The 17,422-nt window shown below is 44.3% G+C and overlaps 2 protein-coding genes across 2 annotated transcripts in view; one reads left to right on the top strand and one right to left on the bottom strand.

Annotated features, from left to right (window-relative positions):
* COG3 (component of oligomeric golgi complex 3) overlaps positions 1-3,561 on the top strand; it is an 85,130-nt gene extending 81,569 nt beyond the window's left edge. The window contains exon 23 of the mRNA XM_045839112.1: positions 1,414-3,561. Within this exon, the coding sequence (XP_045695068.1) occupies positions 1,414-1,443 (30 nt within the window). The 3' untranslated portion in view covers positions 1,444-3,561. The remainder of the gene's footprint in view (positions 1-1,413) is intronic.
* Positions 3,562-8,873: 5,312 nt separating this feature from the next.
* Positions 8,874-17,422, bottom strand: part of ERICH6B (glutamate rich 6B) — a 63,488-nt gene continuing 54,939 nt past the window's right edge. The window contains exons 9-11 of the mRNA XM_045838926.1: positions 17,149-17,301; positions 11,662-11,887; positions 8,874-9,128 (exon numbers count right to left, since the gene is read on the bottom strand). Coding sequence (XP_045694882.1) covers positions 8,874-9,128; positions 11,662-11,887; positions 17,149-17,301 — 634 coding nt within the window. The remainder of the gene's footprint in view (positions 9,129-11,661; positions 11,888-17,148; positions 17,302-17,422) is intronic.

Here is a 17,422-nt window from a genome sequence, read left to right as displayed (position 1 = left end):
ACTGTAAGGTAATGTGTTCTGAACATGTTTAAGGTAAATTAGGCTAGCTGTGATGTTTGGTAGATTAGGTGTATCAAGTGCATTTTGACTTACAGTATTTTCAACTTCCAGTGGGTTTATCAGGACATAACCCCATCATAAGGATCATCTGAACAGATATTTTTGTAACTTAATTTTGTTACAATTTCAAACTTAGAGAAAAATGCAGGCATGGTAATAAGGTACTGGACCCAGTTGTTTGCACCATTTGTTTTATCGTTGTTCCTTTCTCCCTTTCCTCTCCCTCCCTGCCCTTCTTTTAAGTTATTTGAAAGGAAGTTGGGAGACACTTGTGCCCCACTCCTTAGAAATATTTCAGTGTACTTCCTGAGAACAAGGAATTCTCTTAATCTACTCCAGCACAATTGTCTAAACAGAAAGTGTAACATTGTCACTGTTATCTGATCGACAGTCTATATTGAAATTTCCTCAATTTTCCCAGTAGCGTCCTTTACAGGTCGATACGTTTCCCCAGGCCAGGATCCAGTCCTGGAGCTTGCTAAAGTGTCACATCTCTGTAGTTCCTTTTACTCTGGGAGCATCTCTACAGCCTTTTTTGGGCTTTCTTTACCTTGACAGGCCAGTTATTTTGTAGAATGTCCTCAGTTTGGAGTTGTCTTTTTTCTCATCACTAGATCTAGGTTTTGTGTTTTGGCCAGGAAAAACAAAGGTGATTTTGTGTCCCTCTCACTGGAAGTATAAATTGATAAAAGAGGTTATGAGGTGGTTATTTTTGTTATCAAAATGGTTTGTACTTTATAGAAGGGCTAACTGTCATTTTTATTTAACTGCAAATCTTGCTAAGGCCTGGGTGACAATTTGTGGTGTGCAGACTGACATTTTCCCCACCCTTGTCACCATGGTGGGTTGCTCTGGTTTTCTGGCCAGCTCTGTGTCACAACTTCTCTATAGAGTGGGCAGGGTGGTCCTGGGTTCAGTAAGAGCGTGTGAGCTGAAATTCACTTGTCATGCCTGTTCTTATGCTTTTAAGAGTCATTGAAAAATTTGACTGACTTACAACTTTTCTCAAAACACACTGCATAGAAAAAGGTGAAATTGATCATTTAGATGTATTTCTGTCCCTTATCTGTGTTGGTATATAGTTTTTTTCTGTTATCTTCATTGGATTCCAGATGACTTGAGGATCTAGATTACATAATGGAGTGTAGTAACTAACTTTCACAGGCCTCCATGAAACTCAGTGCCCAGTGGCAGCTTTGGAAATCAGATCAGCACTGTGGGTCCAGTTTATGCCATGTTTCCTGGTCTCTTAAAAATCTAAGTCTTTTCCTCTTATTTTATGTTTGAAGATAAACAACTTTTCTTATGGTATTCCACAGCAGAACTAACGTAGCTTTTCACGTTGCTTTTCAGGTGAACCTCCTGCTGTCAGCTTGTAAATAACCAGGCCAGGCCAGTCGGGCAGTGCTTGAAAATTGTCTGGCAGGAGTGGCTGAAAGGTCATGAGACCTGCAGGACACTTGAGGAATTGTGCGTAGGAATGTCCCTGAGAACCACACAAGTGTGCTACTCATTGCTGACTGCAGAATGAAATATAAGGAGAGTGTTTAAAAATTGGTGTTTCGATTTTAAAACATCAAAATGCCAAAGATTAATGTATGAGCAGCAATAACTGCATCATTAAATGGTTTCAAGAAATGTACGTTTTTAAGAGGTAACTTAGGTGAGCATGCAGCGAGATGGTTCTTAGCAAAAGATGTGCAATGAAAATAAGTTGCAGTAGGTAGAGCAGAGAAGAATTTTTATGGAAACACAGTTAATTAGAAAGCTTCTCGAGTAAGGTTTGTTAAAGTATACAACACTGCAACACTTCTAACCACTGAGCAAGCATTCCACAGTGACTTTTTACTTCCAGAAATGTTATTTCTACACTCAATGTAATGTTTCTCCTATCACTTTGAAGTTTAGTTTGGAGTAGATTGGATGCTTCTGAGAACACATTCTGGTTTCCTGGGAATTCAGGGTGTTATCTTCCTGTGTCTTTAAAATTTTTTTTATTATTGTTTGAATATATTGGGGTGACATTGGTTAATAACAGGTTTCAAGTATACAATTCTATAATATATCTATACACTGCATTGTGTTCTCACCACCCAAAGTCAGGTCCCTTTTTGTCACCATTTATTCCCCTTTTGCCTTCTTCTACTTCCCCCAACCCCTTTTTCCTGTGTTCTCGATGTGAGTTAGTTCCAAGATGCAAGGACCTCATGTAAGGTTCCCAAGGAATACAGATACTGTATTCCCAGATATACAGATACAGTATCTGTATTCCTTGGATTGCTTAGGTATAGAATGTTCAAGAACAGGAAGCTACATTCTCTTCACAGGTGGTGTCTTTAGTAAGAATCTTCATGGTGCTGCAGTTGGCATTTGTAATTGAGAAGTACCAGTTAAGTACCAGTGTTAATCTGGTACATAAAGGAGAGAAGGAAACCTGATGACTAATGTATCTCCTGTGTGAAGGTCAGGGTTGCCAGCCTTCTGTACACTGCCTTCAGTTTTAGTAGTTCTTTGAAGAGCAAACACTTTCAAGTCCTGTATATTCAATGGCTATGCTGTGTGCCTGCTACAGTGAGTAAGTTTTACTAACAAAGACAAGGAGGGTGAAGATGGCCCACCCCTAAAACCTGCCACACTATATCAGGGATCACCAAATAAATTATTCACTTCTGTGAGTTGTCCTACAAATAGCTATTTCCTTATGGGGTTGGTTTTGCCATTGACGTCATAGAAAATGTAGCTTGGTTTTTGGTTCAAAAGGAATTTTGAGTTATTCCAACACTAACCTAGAGATGGAACATTGGTGAGTGTTCTGGAATGTAGCCAGCAGACCTCATTCTAGGTGACTTGCAGCTTTTCTCATCCCCTTAAACCAGACCCTGAGTGTGTAGATAGGTTACATGTCTGTCATTTTAAACAGGTCACTTGCTTTCAGCTCACTTTAAATTGGTGTTGGATGTTGTTTAATAGAGCTTAATACTCTATTTTGGGAAGGTAGAAGGTAAAGAGGGTTTATATTCATTCATTGACATGAAACAAATGAAATAAAAAGATTGGATTTACTTCCACCTAGTATTTAAAATACAAGTTTAATGAAATAAACTGTAAAATACCCATTTTTGTGTATTATATTGTATATTTGATTTTTAAAAAGCCTTTCCAAAGAAATGAGGGCATGATTATTGTACTATAGTATGATTGATTTAATTTGGTGTACAGAGCAGAGTGTGTTCTTAAGGAGAAGTGTTTGACAGCACTTGGTCTTGTGTTGAATCTTTTATTTCTGAAACACGCAAATACCTTACAAAATGCTGAGTAGGTGATAGTGGTCCAACTTATTTGCTAAATTAATATTTGTTTAAATCTGTACAGTTTCAAGTGTTTACTCATGTAAAGAGTGTACATACTTTTAAATAATTTAAGAGCCTTTATATTATTTGGCTAGAAATTGCTGTTTTTAAAAATGTGAATTTTTTTAAAAATAAAGATTTTTGCTTCCTACTTTGTCTTCATATGTCTGTTATGTGTGTGGATTCTTTTTTAAAAAAATTTAAATGAGATTTTTATTGTTCCAACTTGTAGATTTATATGCAGTTGTAAGAAAGAATACAGAGAGATCCTTTATACCTTCCTTTAGTTTCTTCCAGTGGTAACATCTTGCAGACTGTATCACATTTTGATAATCAGGATATTGACATTGGTGCACTCTACCAATCTTACTCAGATTGCTCCAGTTTTACTTGCACTGTGGATTCTTTTAGCAAGATAATTACTGTGGAAAGACACTTCTGAGGTATCTTAATGCCCCACTAGTTGAAAGAATTTAATTTTTTTGTTTGTTTACTAAACTGCCAATTTCCTGAGTACTGTCAGCACAAATAGTTGTGTTGAAATTTAGTGTTAGTGAAGTAGCAATAAAAACAAATTTATATTTTTCTCTCCCTGTTTTAACAACTCCATATCTTTCAGTCTTCCTCTGCTATAACCTTGCCAGTGGGAAAGAATAGCCAGCCTTAGTTTGTCAAAAGGGGCTGTTCATTAAAGGAACCCAGGGATGTTGATAAGAGAACATTACTCAAAAGGAGGAGCTAACTTCATTGCTTCCTTTCTGGAGCACTCTTCTAATTAGCTTGTCTGTCTGACCCTTCTCAGCACCCAGCCCAGCAGCTGCTGTAAACTTGAGAATAGTGGCACCCAGTAAATAGTGATCTGATGAATATATATTTTTTCTTTTAGAAGTAAAAGGTTTTAAAATTTTTTTCTGATTATAAAAAATGTTAACTCTTAGACATTTCTGTAGTATTTGAATTTTAACATAAAATGTGAAAGTCTTTCATAAATGAACCCAGAAAGGTAAACTACTATTAAATGTTTGGCATATACCTTCTGCATTTTTCTGTGTATATTCTAAAATAATTTTTCTTACAAAATCAGACTCTTTCACACATTTTTAATCAAGTGGGTTTTAATATCAGTGTATGTACATACATAAATGATTTGAAAGTAAGTTGAAGACATCGTGACATTTTATCCTGAAATACTTTTACATATACAAACACTAAGGACATTCTCCTACATAACTTTAATACAACGCTCATACATAAAAATTTCAGTAATATCTAATATGTAGTTAATATTTTAGATTCTTCAATTACCCCCAAAATGTATCATAGCTTCTATCAAAGCTTAGACATTTTACCTGGTGGTTGTGTCTTTTTAGCCCCTTTTATTTTTTTTTTTTAAATGCAGATTTTAACTAGGTCTGCCTTGCTTTGCCTTCCTCTCCTCTCTTTTCATCAAGTGAGGACATGCTTATTGATGTTTTAGAAACAGGAAGGGAGGAGAGATGGAGAGAAACATCGATGTGAGAGAGAAACATCGATTGGTTGCCTCTCGGACACTCCCTGACTTTATGGAAACAGCTAAGTAGAAAGCATAAGTTTGATTGCACTGATGGGGAATCAAACCTACAGCCTTTTGGTTTACTGGACAACGCTCCAACCAACTGAACCACACTGGCCAGGGCTCTTTAGCCCCTTTAATTTTGACAGCTCTTAAGGTTTTGTTTGCTTTTTTTCGTGGCATTGCATTTTATTTAAGTGTAACCTTGTTATAGAATAAACCACAGTCTGGATGTGCTTGAGTTTCCTCATTAAATTCAGAATACCTAACAATAGCAGAATATATTCTTTGCAAGTACATGAAACATTTTTCAAGGTAGACATATACTGGGACATAAAACAAACCCAAACCTGACCTAACAGCAGTAGTTCTCAGCAAGGAATGACCTTCCCTTGCCCCCCACGATGGGACAAGGCAACGTCTGAAGATATTTTTGGTTGTTATGACTAGTCTATGTGGGGGTATTACTGGCTCCTAGAAGTCAACCAGAACTGCTAAATATCTTACAGTGCACAGGACAGTCTCCCACAACAAATAATTTTCTAGTACAAAACCTGCTGTATATATACTTTAGGGACCCCTAATCCCTAGCAATTTTTATTGCCCTCATGTGGCTTACTTGTCTTCATATGACACATGAAATATTTTGCTTATATGTTTTTGTTGTCTTCCTCCAGCCCAGACTAAACTGCACGGAGGGGACCTTCGTTTTGTTTGTTGCCGAATACTTAGAGCCTGGAACAGTGCCTGTAGTAGGTACTTACCATTTGCTGAATGAATGAAAGAATCCACTCTGTTGCCCAAGTCATGTAGCCTTCCCTACCCTGTCCTAGTGCTATCTAGTCCTACCTATTTCCTGTCCTACATAGTTCTTTATTTCTTCCCCTTCTGTGTTTCCAATGCTGTTGTCTGAGTCAAGGCCCTTGTTTTCAATGTCCTTGTTTGGAATTTTGAAATATCTTTACTTGACTGATAGGATACCTTGACTGATACGAAGTTTTTAGTGATGTCTTTTAGTGTCTGTCGTGGCAAGTAGGGCACTGCTGCCCACTAGTAAATACTCACAAAGATGATTTCCTCCATAAAGGAAGGGGGCTGGGGGTTGTGCAGCTAGAAAAAGATACTCTCCTACGTACCTCCAAAGGCCATCATTTTTATGTCTGTCCTAGGTGCTCACTCTCTCTGTTCTGCACAGACTCTTGCCTTTCCTTCTGACTCCCAGAATGCCCCACCCCGTCTCCATTTTATTCTTCAGCTCTGGCTCAAAGGGTACCCTCTCAGAGAGGCTCTCTGTGACCCCTCTCGTCTCCCCCAGGGGACTCTTCTCCTTCTACTGTGTTCCTTCACAAACCAACACTTTCATTGTTTTGCTGTTGGCTTGTGTCTCAGCCCCAGTCTGTAATCCCCCTGAGCGCAGATCCCCAGTACCACAGATTGTGACCTTATTTGGATTAGGGTTGTTGCAGATGGAATTACTAGTGAAGACAAGGCCATACTGGGGTAGGGTGGGCCCTGATCCATTATGACTCTCATCCATATGACTAGTGAAAATTGGACACAGACATTCACACACAGAGAATTTCATGTGAAGCCTGGAAGCCAAGGAACCACTAGAAGCTGGGACAGGGGCTGTCCCTGGTACCTTAGAGGGAAGCCCTTGATTTTGGACTTCTAGCTTCCAGACTGTAAGTTTCTCTTGTTTAAGCTGCTCAGTGTGTGGTCGTTTGTGACAGCAGCCCAAACAAACTGATACAGAGGTGGGACCTGGATTGGTATAGGTCCTGACCATCTGGTTGGCTACTTGAATCATTTCCTTCATAGCCTGTGAGGTAGTTCACTCTTCCTTATGAAAATAGTCTCTGAGTCCATGTTATTCTGTCCAGGCTTTGAGAGCAGCAGTTAAAGAGAAGTTGGAATTCTTCCATCTATTAAATGTTGGCAACAAAACATTTTAAAACGAGGCTGACCAAACAAAATGCCTCTGCAAAGCTACCTGTGTACAACCTCTGCATTAATGGAATCAGGTTTTCAGGTTTTGTGAAAGGAGGAAGACCAAGGAGAGGCACTGGCTGATAATATTAAGAGTGCACACCCATTCAGCACCATGCTGCGGGCTTGACCAACACCAGCTCCTTTAACCTTCACCATAATGCATCCTGTTACAGGCGAGGAAACTGAGTCATAGAGGGGCTCACTACCTTGCCACAGCTAGCAAACAGTAGTGCCAAGACTAACCCAGCGCTGTCTGATTCCAGGGCACACACGCTTTCAGCCCCATGGCCTTCAGTGCTGGGAGAAGCATCTGGCCTGGTTCCAAGACAAGGCTGCTAGTGTGGAAAGATTTGTTTTGTTGCCAAGTGTGACTCGGGAGCCTTTTCTCTAGTGCCTAGTAAGGGAAGAGGCTTCTGTGCATACTGAGCAGAGGTGCAGAGTGAACAAGACACTGTAATGCTGAGGTCAACCTGTACAGGTACACTTCTCCAGTGGCCATTTATCCCATTTATCTTCAGTGACTTGGCAAGAAAAGGTGCTTCTCCTAGAAATGAAAATGAACTAATTTGGGCTGTTTATCAATTCTAATCTGCACTTTTAGCTGATGATACTACTCATCAACAAGGTGTGAGACTCAGATAGTGGAAGTGACTGTGTAACACTCTGCTGGGCCTTACTGCCCTAGTCCCACCTCAGCTGCTCAGTCTTATGGCTTGGGATGATGTCAAAGCATGGGAGGCAGGCAGTTTGAGGTCAGCAGGAGATCAGGGCCAGGAAGGTGGGCTTGGGCGTTACTGTTCACAGCAGAGAAGGGCTAATTGCGAGAAGGGGTTTCCTGTCTCGTTTTAGGCTGTGGTTGAGATCACCCTGGGAAATTTGGTGTGTCCAAGGGATTGAAAAGACACACTGCCCAGCTCCTGAGCTCCCCTATTCTAGAAACCACCACCCCCTCCCTATGCTCAGGCACCAACTAGGAGCTATGTTTACAAGACATAACCCTACCCTCCCTTACCACCCTGCATTGTATCTAATCAGCGAGGCCAATCAGAGACCACTGAGGTGTTTTGAGAGAGATTAGGAGACAAAGTCATGTGAAATGAGGTGTGTAGAAAACATGTCTCCAGGACAAGATGAGAGTGTCACAGAGATGAGAATGAAAGTCTCCTGGCTTCTGGAGGCCCTTCCATGCTCCAGTCCTTTCTGAGACCCATTGTATCTTACATCCAGATTACACAGTTCCCATTTTGTTTCACCTACTTGAGTCGGTGACTATTACCAGTGACTAAAATGGTTCCAGCTCTTGGAGGGGGGTTACTCTGGGTCCTTTTGGGCTTCAGTTGCCTCCTGCTTTGGGTGACCTGCTGCAGGCTGGTGTTGGTTTGCTGTCTAGGTTTCCCTTTTCCCTGATTGTGGGGAGAGGAACGGGTTGTGATGAGGTCAGGGTTAGTGAGAGCTACTATTTCTAGACCTATTTTACAGATAAGGAAACTGAGGCATAAAGCTACTTGCCCAAGGTTCACACAGCAAACACTCAACAGAGCTAGACTTTGAAACAGTCTATGTCCTAAGTCATCCCAAGTACAGGAAGGTCACAAAAAGAACTTCTGCATTTCAGTGACTGGTAGGAGCGAGCAGGACAGGTGTGGACATATATTGCCTACTGAAATATTTTGCTTCTAATGCTGTCAGGTCAGGGCTGAATATTAAGTCTTTCTGTCCCCAGCCGCAGATTCTGTCAGAACCTCAAAAGACTTTTCTTTTTCAAACCAGGTTGCTATGTATGACAGGCCCCAAATTATAAAACAACTCTCAAAAGACATAAATGAGACTTTGGGTCTTCCTTGGCACTCCTGATGCCTTCATCTCCCAGCGACACTCAGCTGGTGCTGGAGGAGCCCTGGGACAGTGTGGCGACTGCCTTAGTCTGGGAGGGAAGATGTTCCCCTCAGACCCATGTTGTCCAGCAGATCCAGGGCAGGTAAGAAGGTTGGGACTTCATCAATTGGCAAGATCTTGGTGCCTTCTAAGAAGTTTTCCAAATCACAGATGGTCAGGAAATTCAAGATCCTGCTCATTTTCCCCAGAAGGATCTGGATTTTTCGAGCCGTTGAACTGAATTCCACCTCCAGGATTGCTTTCGTCTTCATTTCACTCAGCATCTCTGGGAGTATGAACTGCGGGAATTCATGGAAGGCTAGGTGAGGATGTATGCACCAGCACCGTGCTCCCCCCACCCCAGGATTAGGGCCCCCTGGCTGGAATTGAGTCTTATCCGGAAACTTCCCTCTTTAGGGCAAATCTGTGCTCCCAGCCCTGCCTCCAGCAACCTTTCTGCTGCTTCCCAAGCACACTCACTGAACCTGTTCTAGTGGGCATACCCCAGCCTGAACCCAGGCCAAAGGGTACCAGCTCCTGAGCCCTGCTGTGACCTGCCTTCCAAAGATTGTGCCCTCCTGGGGGCATTTGGCTTCTCCACATGGATTCCCTATCACACAGGCGCTGCCAGAGCCAGGAGATTGTCTGAAGCGTCAGCAGGTGAGCCCTACTTCCACTTGGGCTCCCTTAGAGTGTATCTGGGTTGTGCTGAGATGAGGCAGCACCCAGTGAGGCCACCTCTACTCTAGCTCTGCCTTAGTTTGTAGCTACAGAAGGTGAGCAAAAGGTGTCCTGGAGTTGGGGGGAATAATAAAGGATCATATCAATATGTTCTATTTCTATGAAGTAGCCAGTTTAAAAAATGCTTTCACATAAAGCATCTCTTATTAAAGCCTTGCAACAATGTTTTCATTTTATAAATGGCAACAGGCTCAGAAAGGGCAAGAGGCCTGCCTGGTATCACACAGGAAGATGAGGGGCTGACATGTTCTCAGGGCACCCTGCTGCCAGGCCTGGGTGGCCCCTGCTGATGAGTCACATTTTTTTCATTTGGGGCCCACCCTCCACTGGCACCAGACTGACCACGTCAGTTATTCATCCCCCTTTTGGGCATCAATTTCCTTTGCTGCCCCTGCTCCTTCAGTGGAATCCCACTGTTTTTTGAAGGCCAGTGGCCCAGGTCATCATGCTGACTCCACTCCAGCTGCCCCCCTCTTAGCTAGTCACCTCTGTGCAGCGGCAAATAGAAGACTTGGTGTAGATTATGAGTATTCGTCATCTCTTTCCTGGATTGGCTGCTCTGGGAAACCCAGGGAAGGTAAGAAGGTTGAGACTTCATTATTTAGCTTGTAAAATAGTAGGCCTTCCCAGGCGAGGGAACCTAGGGTGACCAAGGTTTGGATCTGCTTGGAACTGTCTCAATTTTAGCTTTCACAGTCTCATGTCTTGGAAAACCTCTCAGTCCTGGGAAAACTGGGTTGGCTGATCACCCTATGCCTACCATATTCCCTCTTCTCATTTCAAATAATATTCATAGAGCTTAATTTTGCTTGGGTCTGCAATTTGCCTCTTTCCTCCTTCAACCCACTTCTCTGTCTGGCTCTCTTCCTGAGAGTCATGTCCCTTTGTCCGTCTCCCAGGCAGCCCTACCTTTGGGGGCCTTAAGTGCCTCTCTGGTGGGTCTGTAAACAACCTTCTGTGGAATAGGGGAGGGGAGCTGGCCCAGGGACAGGGTCTTAGTGGATCTCAATGGGTGGCTAAGGAGATAGACTGGACTAGGGGTGTGTGGACACAGAGGTTCAGGTCCCAGCAGTTCTGGCCCTTCTGGGGTTTGCCTTATTCCTCTCCTTGAGTCTAGTCCTCAGGAAGGGTCTCAGTAGCCTATCTTCTGCCCTCTCAACAGTGAGCATTCTACGGCCTGGGGTCACCATTTGTAGTGGGTTGAATTGTGGCCCCCAAAAGACATGTCCAAGTCCTAATCCCCAGTAACCTGTGAATGTAACCATATTTGGAAATAGACTTTATGCAGATGTAATTAAGAATCTTGTATAAGGACTTAGGGTAGGCCCTACACCCAATCAGTGTCTGGTGTCCTTATAAGAGAAAGGAGAGGGAGATTTGATACACAGAGTCTCAGAGGAGAAGGCCATGTGAAGACAGAGGCAGAGGTTGGAGTGAGGCTTCTGCTGGCTGAGGAATGCCTAGAGCCACCAGAAGCTGGAGAGACAAGGAAGGACTCTCCCTGAGAGCCTTGAGGAATGTGGTCTTGTTGACACTTTGATTTTAAACTTCTAGCCTCAAGAACTGTGAGAGAATAAATTTCTGTTGTTTTAACCCCATAGTTTGTGATAATTTGTTACAGCAGCCCAAGGAAACTAACAGTCTTTTGTGATGTCTTGTCTGGCCTAGGCAAAGGACCTTGAACTTCCAGGTGGTCATTTGTTTTGAGATGAGCAAGTTTGGGGAGGAGAGAAGAGGACACCAACAGCAGGGTTGGGGACACAGATTTCCCCTTTGTTTCTGGCCCTGCCATTTGACACAGTTGTAGTGAGTGTCAGGCAAGATAACACGTTACCTTTTTGGGGGGTGACTGGGATCTGGCTTATAGCTAAGCAATTTGAGGCTGTCAGTTTCCTCAGAGCAAAATGTCACGGTGTTGGGAAGTGAAATGAATGTCTCTGTGTACATTAAGCAGCAGGTTAATGGAGGTGGCCTTGTTTTCTGTGGGTTGGAGTCATGCAGAACATGGCCTAGGGGCTTATGGCTTGGACCAGTCTAAGCAGCAGTGGCCTGCGTGCAGGTGGGCAGAGGTTAGGGGTGCTGAGATCTTACCTTGTACTTGGTGCCCAGGTTTAAGCGAATGTGCTTTGTTTGGTGGATGAAGTGGAAGATGATCTTATCTTGGCTCCTGATTTGTACCTTGATGTACTGGTTGATATTTAAGGAGATAGACTGGAGAGGGGGCGCGTGGACATGGAGGTTCAGATTCCACCAGTTCCAGGCCTTCTGTGGTTTGCCTTTGGCAAAATAGTAGCCCAGGTTTTGGCTCAGGTTCAACCTAGATTAAGAAGTCCCATCAGGTAATCAGAGCACTTGGTTGTGGGATGACTGTCACAGCCTCTCCTGTGGCAACACAGGCTCTCTCCCTCGCTCTCTTTCCTTTTCTTGTTTCAACCTTTGCCCACAAACAGGCTGCAGGCTCCCACAGGTCTTGGCAGGTTGAAGAAATTCTGCCCAGGAAGGAGGCCCAAGATTAGGTGCAGCTCTTCAGCCCTGCCATGTGGGACTTGTGCCTGGCCCCTTCCTCCCACTCTCTCCTTTCAGTCCAGGGGCCTGTGTGCTTGTCACCTTCTCAGGGCTTTGCCATGTTGCTTCCTCGGACCCCCCACCTTGGTGGCATGGTTGGCTCCTGATTATCCTTCAGGTCTCGGCTCCAGTATTACCTACTCAGAGAGGCCCTGTCCTGACCAGCCTCTCTGGTCCCTATATCACTATCTTTTCCCCTTGTTAGTTTCCTCCATATAATTTACTAACACATACAGTTGATTCTCGTTATTTGCAAGTATGTAGTTAGGATCTATAAAAGGCCTTGAATGCTTAGTGAATACTAAACCCATTGTTCCTAGGAGAAATATATATATATCTCACATAGATAATCTTAAATCTAAAAGCAAACCCATCCTGGTAGATTCTACCTGGCCCCAGAGCTGCGGTTTCCTGTGCTACAGTGCCCTCCTGTCTCCACCCTCTGGGAGGCAGAGTCACCTTGTTCAGCCTCAGCTGGAAGTGTGTGCATCAGATACCTCCAATTTTCACCCCCTGCTCATGTTTGTGATTCTATGTGAAAAACACACACACACATTTCCCCCAGGAGCAGTGAGTTCAGTGTTCACTAATTCAGTGTTCACTAATTCAGTGTTCATGGAAACTTTATAGTACAGAACTATCTTGAGCAATGAGAATCAACTGTACTTGTTTATCATCTGTTTTTCCTTACTAAAATGTAAGTGTAAAACGTGGTCCTGGAGGGCAAGGGCCATGTGCCATCTGGTTGCCTGGTGAGTTCCTGCTGCCTGGCACCCACATGAATAGGTGCTGGATGAATGAGTGGTGGATGGCCTTCTCCCTGACCCAGCCCAGGCCCTACTCATTCATGAGCCATCCTTTCTTGGCCTTTTAAACCCATTGTATCCCTCTGTCCCTGGCCTCTGCTTTTGAATCCCACCAGGGCTGTCCCTAGAATCTGTGCTGTTGGGGGAGCACCTTCTCTCGAGGACTGAATGAAGAGGAAAGAGAGCTGAGACCTGGGTTAATCAGAAGGATGTAGGGTTCAAGGGAGCCTGGATTACTCAGACTACCTGCCAGGTCTCCTCTGGGCTGTCCAGGGCCCTTGTAGGTCAGTTCAGAGAGGGAGACCAGCTAAGTGCAGCCTTGTTCACCTCCAACAGGAGAACTCTTAGTCACTTCCAATCTTAGTTTCTCCTATCATTTCCCATTGTTCATCAAGGAAAGTGCAGAAGTCCTAAGGCCCTCACCATCAGGGCCTCACCTGGCCAAGCTCACTTCTCTTTACTTAGACAAGAGGCTATATGCCCGTGAGGAATTAAAAATGTGGGTGCTGGAGACAGAGTCTCCAGGTTCAAAGCCTGGATCTGCCACTTGCAATCTGTGTGATCTTGAGCCAGATATTTAACTTTGTTATGCCTCAATTTTCAACTGCCAAATGCAGATAATAATAGTACTATACTCATAGGGTTGTTGTGAGGATTATATGCTTATATGTAGCAATAATTCTGTCAACATTATAATGCTCTTATTATCATTGATGGAGAGGGCAGAGAGGGGAGTTTTCTTTTACCCTGTGGGGGAGCAGATCCTTTAACTCTAACCCTTTTTGATGGCTCCTATCAGAGTTTTCTCACTAGGCCTTCCCCACTCCTTGGGGTTAGAGGTCTGCCCCTGCCTGGGGGCACCCAGCTGTGGGCTAAGGTTTCCTCAGGAAAGTGGGATCTAGAACACACAGAAGTATCTGAATCTGGAGGTTCCTCTCAGAGGGTGTAAAGACCTCTTCAAAGGACCCTGAGTTCAGGCAGGTCTGGGTCCCCTCGCTATATGGGCCCTGAAGCCTGGTGGGAGGTCTGGTCTGAGATTCCTCAAGTCCCAAGCCTGGAGGTTAAGGGTGATGCTGAGGTTTAGTTTGTAGACACCCAGCAAACTACAAGTATGCTTTTCCTCGGAAAAGTCTACCTTTCCTCGAGGAGACAGAAAAGGAAAGTTTACCTTTCCCGGAGGAGACAGAAATGAAAAAGGACCCAGGAAATATTTAGTTCTTAAAACAGCATGGCTCTAAATCCTTCCCAGTGCCTGGGGTGCAGTGGAGGATCTCTCTGTCAGCATCAGCACTGAGGGTGCAGAGATGGGGCTGGAACCTGGGGAGCAGCTGTGGAAATTTCTAGCAATGATTATAGTCAGTGGACCCTGACTAAGCAGAAGGGTCTTTTCCACAAAATTGTTCTCCCCATGACAGTGGGACTGTGGTTCTAATGATGAATTTCTTCGGGGACCTTTTCCTAGGATCACAGTTTAATTTGGTGCTGCTGCCCCTGGGGAGGGAAAAAGCTTGGCCCATTCTGCCCTATAGTATGACCTTTTGGGGGTGATGGGTGTGTGGGGGATATACAAGGACAGTTCTCTCATCCAGGTCTCTGCCTAAAGTGCCTGCTGCTTTGCTTTGGGTTAAGCCAAAGTAGAGTATGACCCAGATAAGATGCGGTTGCTTTTGGGGGAGACAGGACACAAAAGTTGAGCACCTGTGTACAGCTGAGTGTGGAAGGGCTGCTGAGAGGTGAGCGGTGCACCAGCTGTGTGCAGAAAGGCCTGGACCTGCTGAGGGGAGTGAGAGGTGGTAGCTTTGCCCTTTCTCTACTGCCTGCTCCTCTGGTGCCCAAAAGGAAGGACTAGAAAAATGACAGTGATACTATGGGGGCGGGGCATGCTGTCCTGCTGTGGAGGCAGCTAGGGAGCAAGGAGAGAAAGGCAGGGGCTCAGTGTGGGTGGACAGAGGGGCCATGCCATGTTGAGGAAGAGTGGAGGACCCTTGGGGTCTCCTGGGCCTTGGCCCCATTGGCAGGATGCTGCACAGCCATTTGTAGAGATTTATGGGCTCACTGTGAGCCCAAGTGATCAGCTTTCACTGACAGCTTCCCATTTTCTCCAGCAGAGGAGGAGCTCAGAATTAGAAGGGAAAGCAGTTAGTGTGTCTCCCACTCTTGAGAACCAATAAATGGTGAGGTGGTTAGCAGTTTCAGAAAAACTTCAAGACAAGAAAACAGCAGGTCTCAAGGAGAGAGATGGGAGATGAGAAGTTTGGGACTCATAGACTCTGAAATGGCTATGAGGCTAGTGCCTGGAAGCAAGGCTATTTTGGGGAAGAAAGATTGAACCACTGGCCACTGCTGTTCCTCAGGGCAGGACCTTGGGTCCATTTTCTCTTGAGGTTGGGGCTGACCTAGAGTCCCAGCAACAGTCTGAGAAGTCAGCACAATAGCCATCCACTCCTGACCTGAGGGGAGGACCAGAGGTGGCTCCTGTTGATTTTGATGAGAAGATGGAAGTATTTCCTTCAGGGTCCCTGTCTTTTTCTTATGGTCATCCAGGAAGCCATGCCTGGCAGATGGGGCAGTGGTGGGCCATTGCAGCCAGTTCATGGGCCTTGGCTGCTTTCTGAAGCCTTGAAGGCCCAGTGGAGGGCATACTGGCCTGGGTCCCACACCAGCTGACCTGGTGAAGACCTCCAGCCGCATACCAGCCTGACAGAATCAATCTAGACTGTGTGTATGTGGGTCAGCCTTTCTCTAATTTTAAGCACCATCCTTCCCCTTGGGTTTTTAAAAAAGATTTTATTTATTTATTTTTAGACAGAGGGAATGGGAGGGAAAAAGAGAGGGAGAGGAACATCAATGGTGTGGTTGCCTGTTGTGCCCCCCACTGGGGATCCCACCCACAACCCAGGCATGTGACCTGACTGAGAACTGAACCAGTGACCCTTTGGTTCACAGGCTGGCGCTCCACTGAGCCACACCAGTCAGGGCCCCCTTGGGTTCTGATGGGCTGAGATTCAGGGATAAGATGTGATTTCTCTTATGAACCTTATCTGATAATTTTTAAAAAATGCTTAATTTTAGGCTGAGTCAAAAATGTGTAAAACTTCTTGCCAGTAATTTTATGTATGGTTCAGGGCAAATAACCTATTGGCTTCTCTGAGCCTCGGTTTTCTCATCAAGAAAGTGAAAGTAGATTTCCCCAAGGTCTCTTTTGGCCCTAAAAATATGTGTCATTAAGGAGAAGAGGCCCACTTATATGTAGTCAGATGCCATTTGGGATAATTGACTGAGTTTCTTGCCCTTACTACTTGGTCCTTCTTGTATCCAGCACCTTTTTCCACCAGTTTCCAAAAACTTTCAGACATCAGTTTTATATAAAGGGCCCTCTGGAGAGGGCAGACATGTCTGAGAACAAAGTAGTCAGGTAGGAAAAGGCATCAAAAAACCCATAGCAGATAAAATATTCTTAAAAACCAAGACCTGGAGAGTGAAAATCTCCCCTTCTTTAACTTAAAAAGAAAAAAGTTTGTCTTTGACAGTAAGAAAGAAAGTATACATTGATGCAAGATAACATGCACTTCCCATCATAGGTCTGCCTGGAGCGCAAGGGGATCAGGGAGGCCTGGAGAGAGAGAGTACTTACCCCAAAGAGATGGGGAAAAATTCTGAAGTGGCTGAATTACCTTAAATTGGTAAGATGAAGTTTTCAAGCATTACTACAAATGGGAACTTAAGAACTAAGTTCAGTTAAAATGAAATATTTAGAAGTTATAGTTTTGAATACAATACATGTGCCTTCAGAGCGCTCACCACACCCTCCTCTCTGAGGCCTCCAGGACAGAGGAGGATTATTCTGTTTCTAGGATAGTTCTTGTGAGGTTTGACTCTCAAGAGATGTAGAGGAGGTGAAACCAATAGAAGTGGTTGCATTGAATCTGTATTTGCTGTTTCACCATGGGGAAAGCATTGGTGGGACAAGGACAGTGCTCCTTGTCTGAGGTCAGGGACCTGTCTTACTGGTCTATCATGATACCCATGTCTACATTCCAATATGTATGAGTCAGATGAATGAATTCACAAATGGAGAGAGAGAGAGAGGAGAGAGGGAGGTAGGGGGAGAGAGAGAGAGAGAGAGAGAGAGAAATATCAAGCCTTAACCATACTGCTTCTGGTTCTCCATGGGGAAAAGTGTTTGGGACTCATGGCTCAAGCTTACCAGATTTCTCTGTTTTCATCATAGAAGGTGGCATGGCCAGAGTTATTGATAAGTGCCTGAACACACATTTCTTCACTGTCTTCCAGAATGATATATGTGAACTCACTCTCTTTCGTACTGAGGATAAGCATAGCCAGGTTTCCTGATGGATAACTGGGAAATGGTTAAGGCACAAGCAGTCCCTTGGGATCCCCTTGAAAAAGCACAGCCCTGCCAAGGGTGCAGGCCTTAGTAGAACCCATGCCCCAGCCCTGAATCACAGACTTTTTAGGTG

The sequence above is a fragment of the Phyllostomus hastatus genome, unplaced genomic scaffold (assembly GCF_019186645.2).
Source record: "Phyllostomus hastatus isolate PE091 unplaced genomic scaffold, TTU_PhHast_1.1 phas_contig_29, whole genome shotgun sequence".
Taxonomy (NCBI): domain Eukaryota; kingdom Metazoa; phylum Chordata; class Mammalia; order Chiroptera; family Phyllostomidae; genus Phyllostomus; species Phyllostomus hastatus.
The sequence above is the reverse complement of the archived record's forward strand: the minus strand, read 5'-3'. Positions and strand labels throughout refer to the sequence as shown.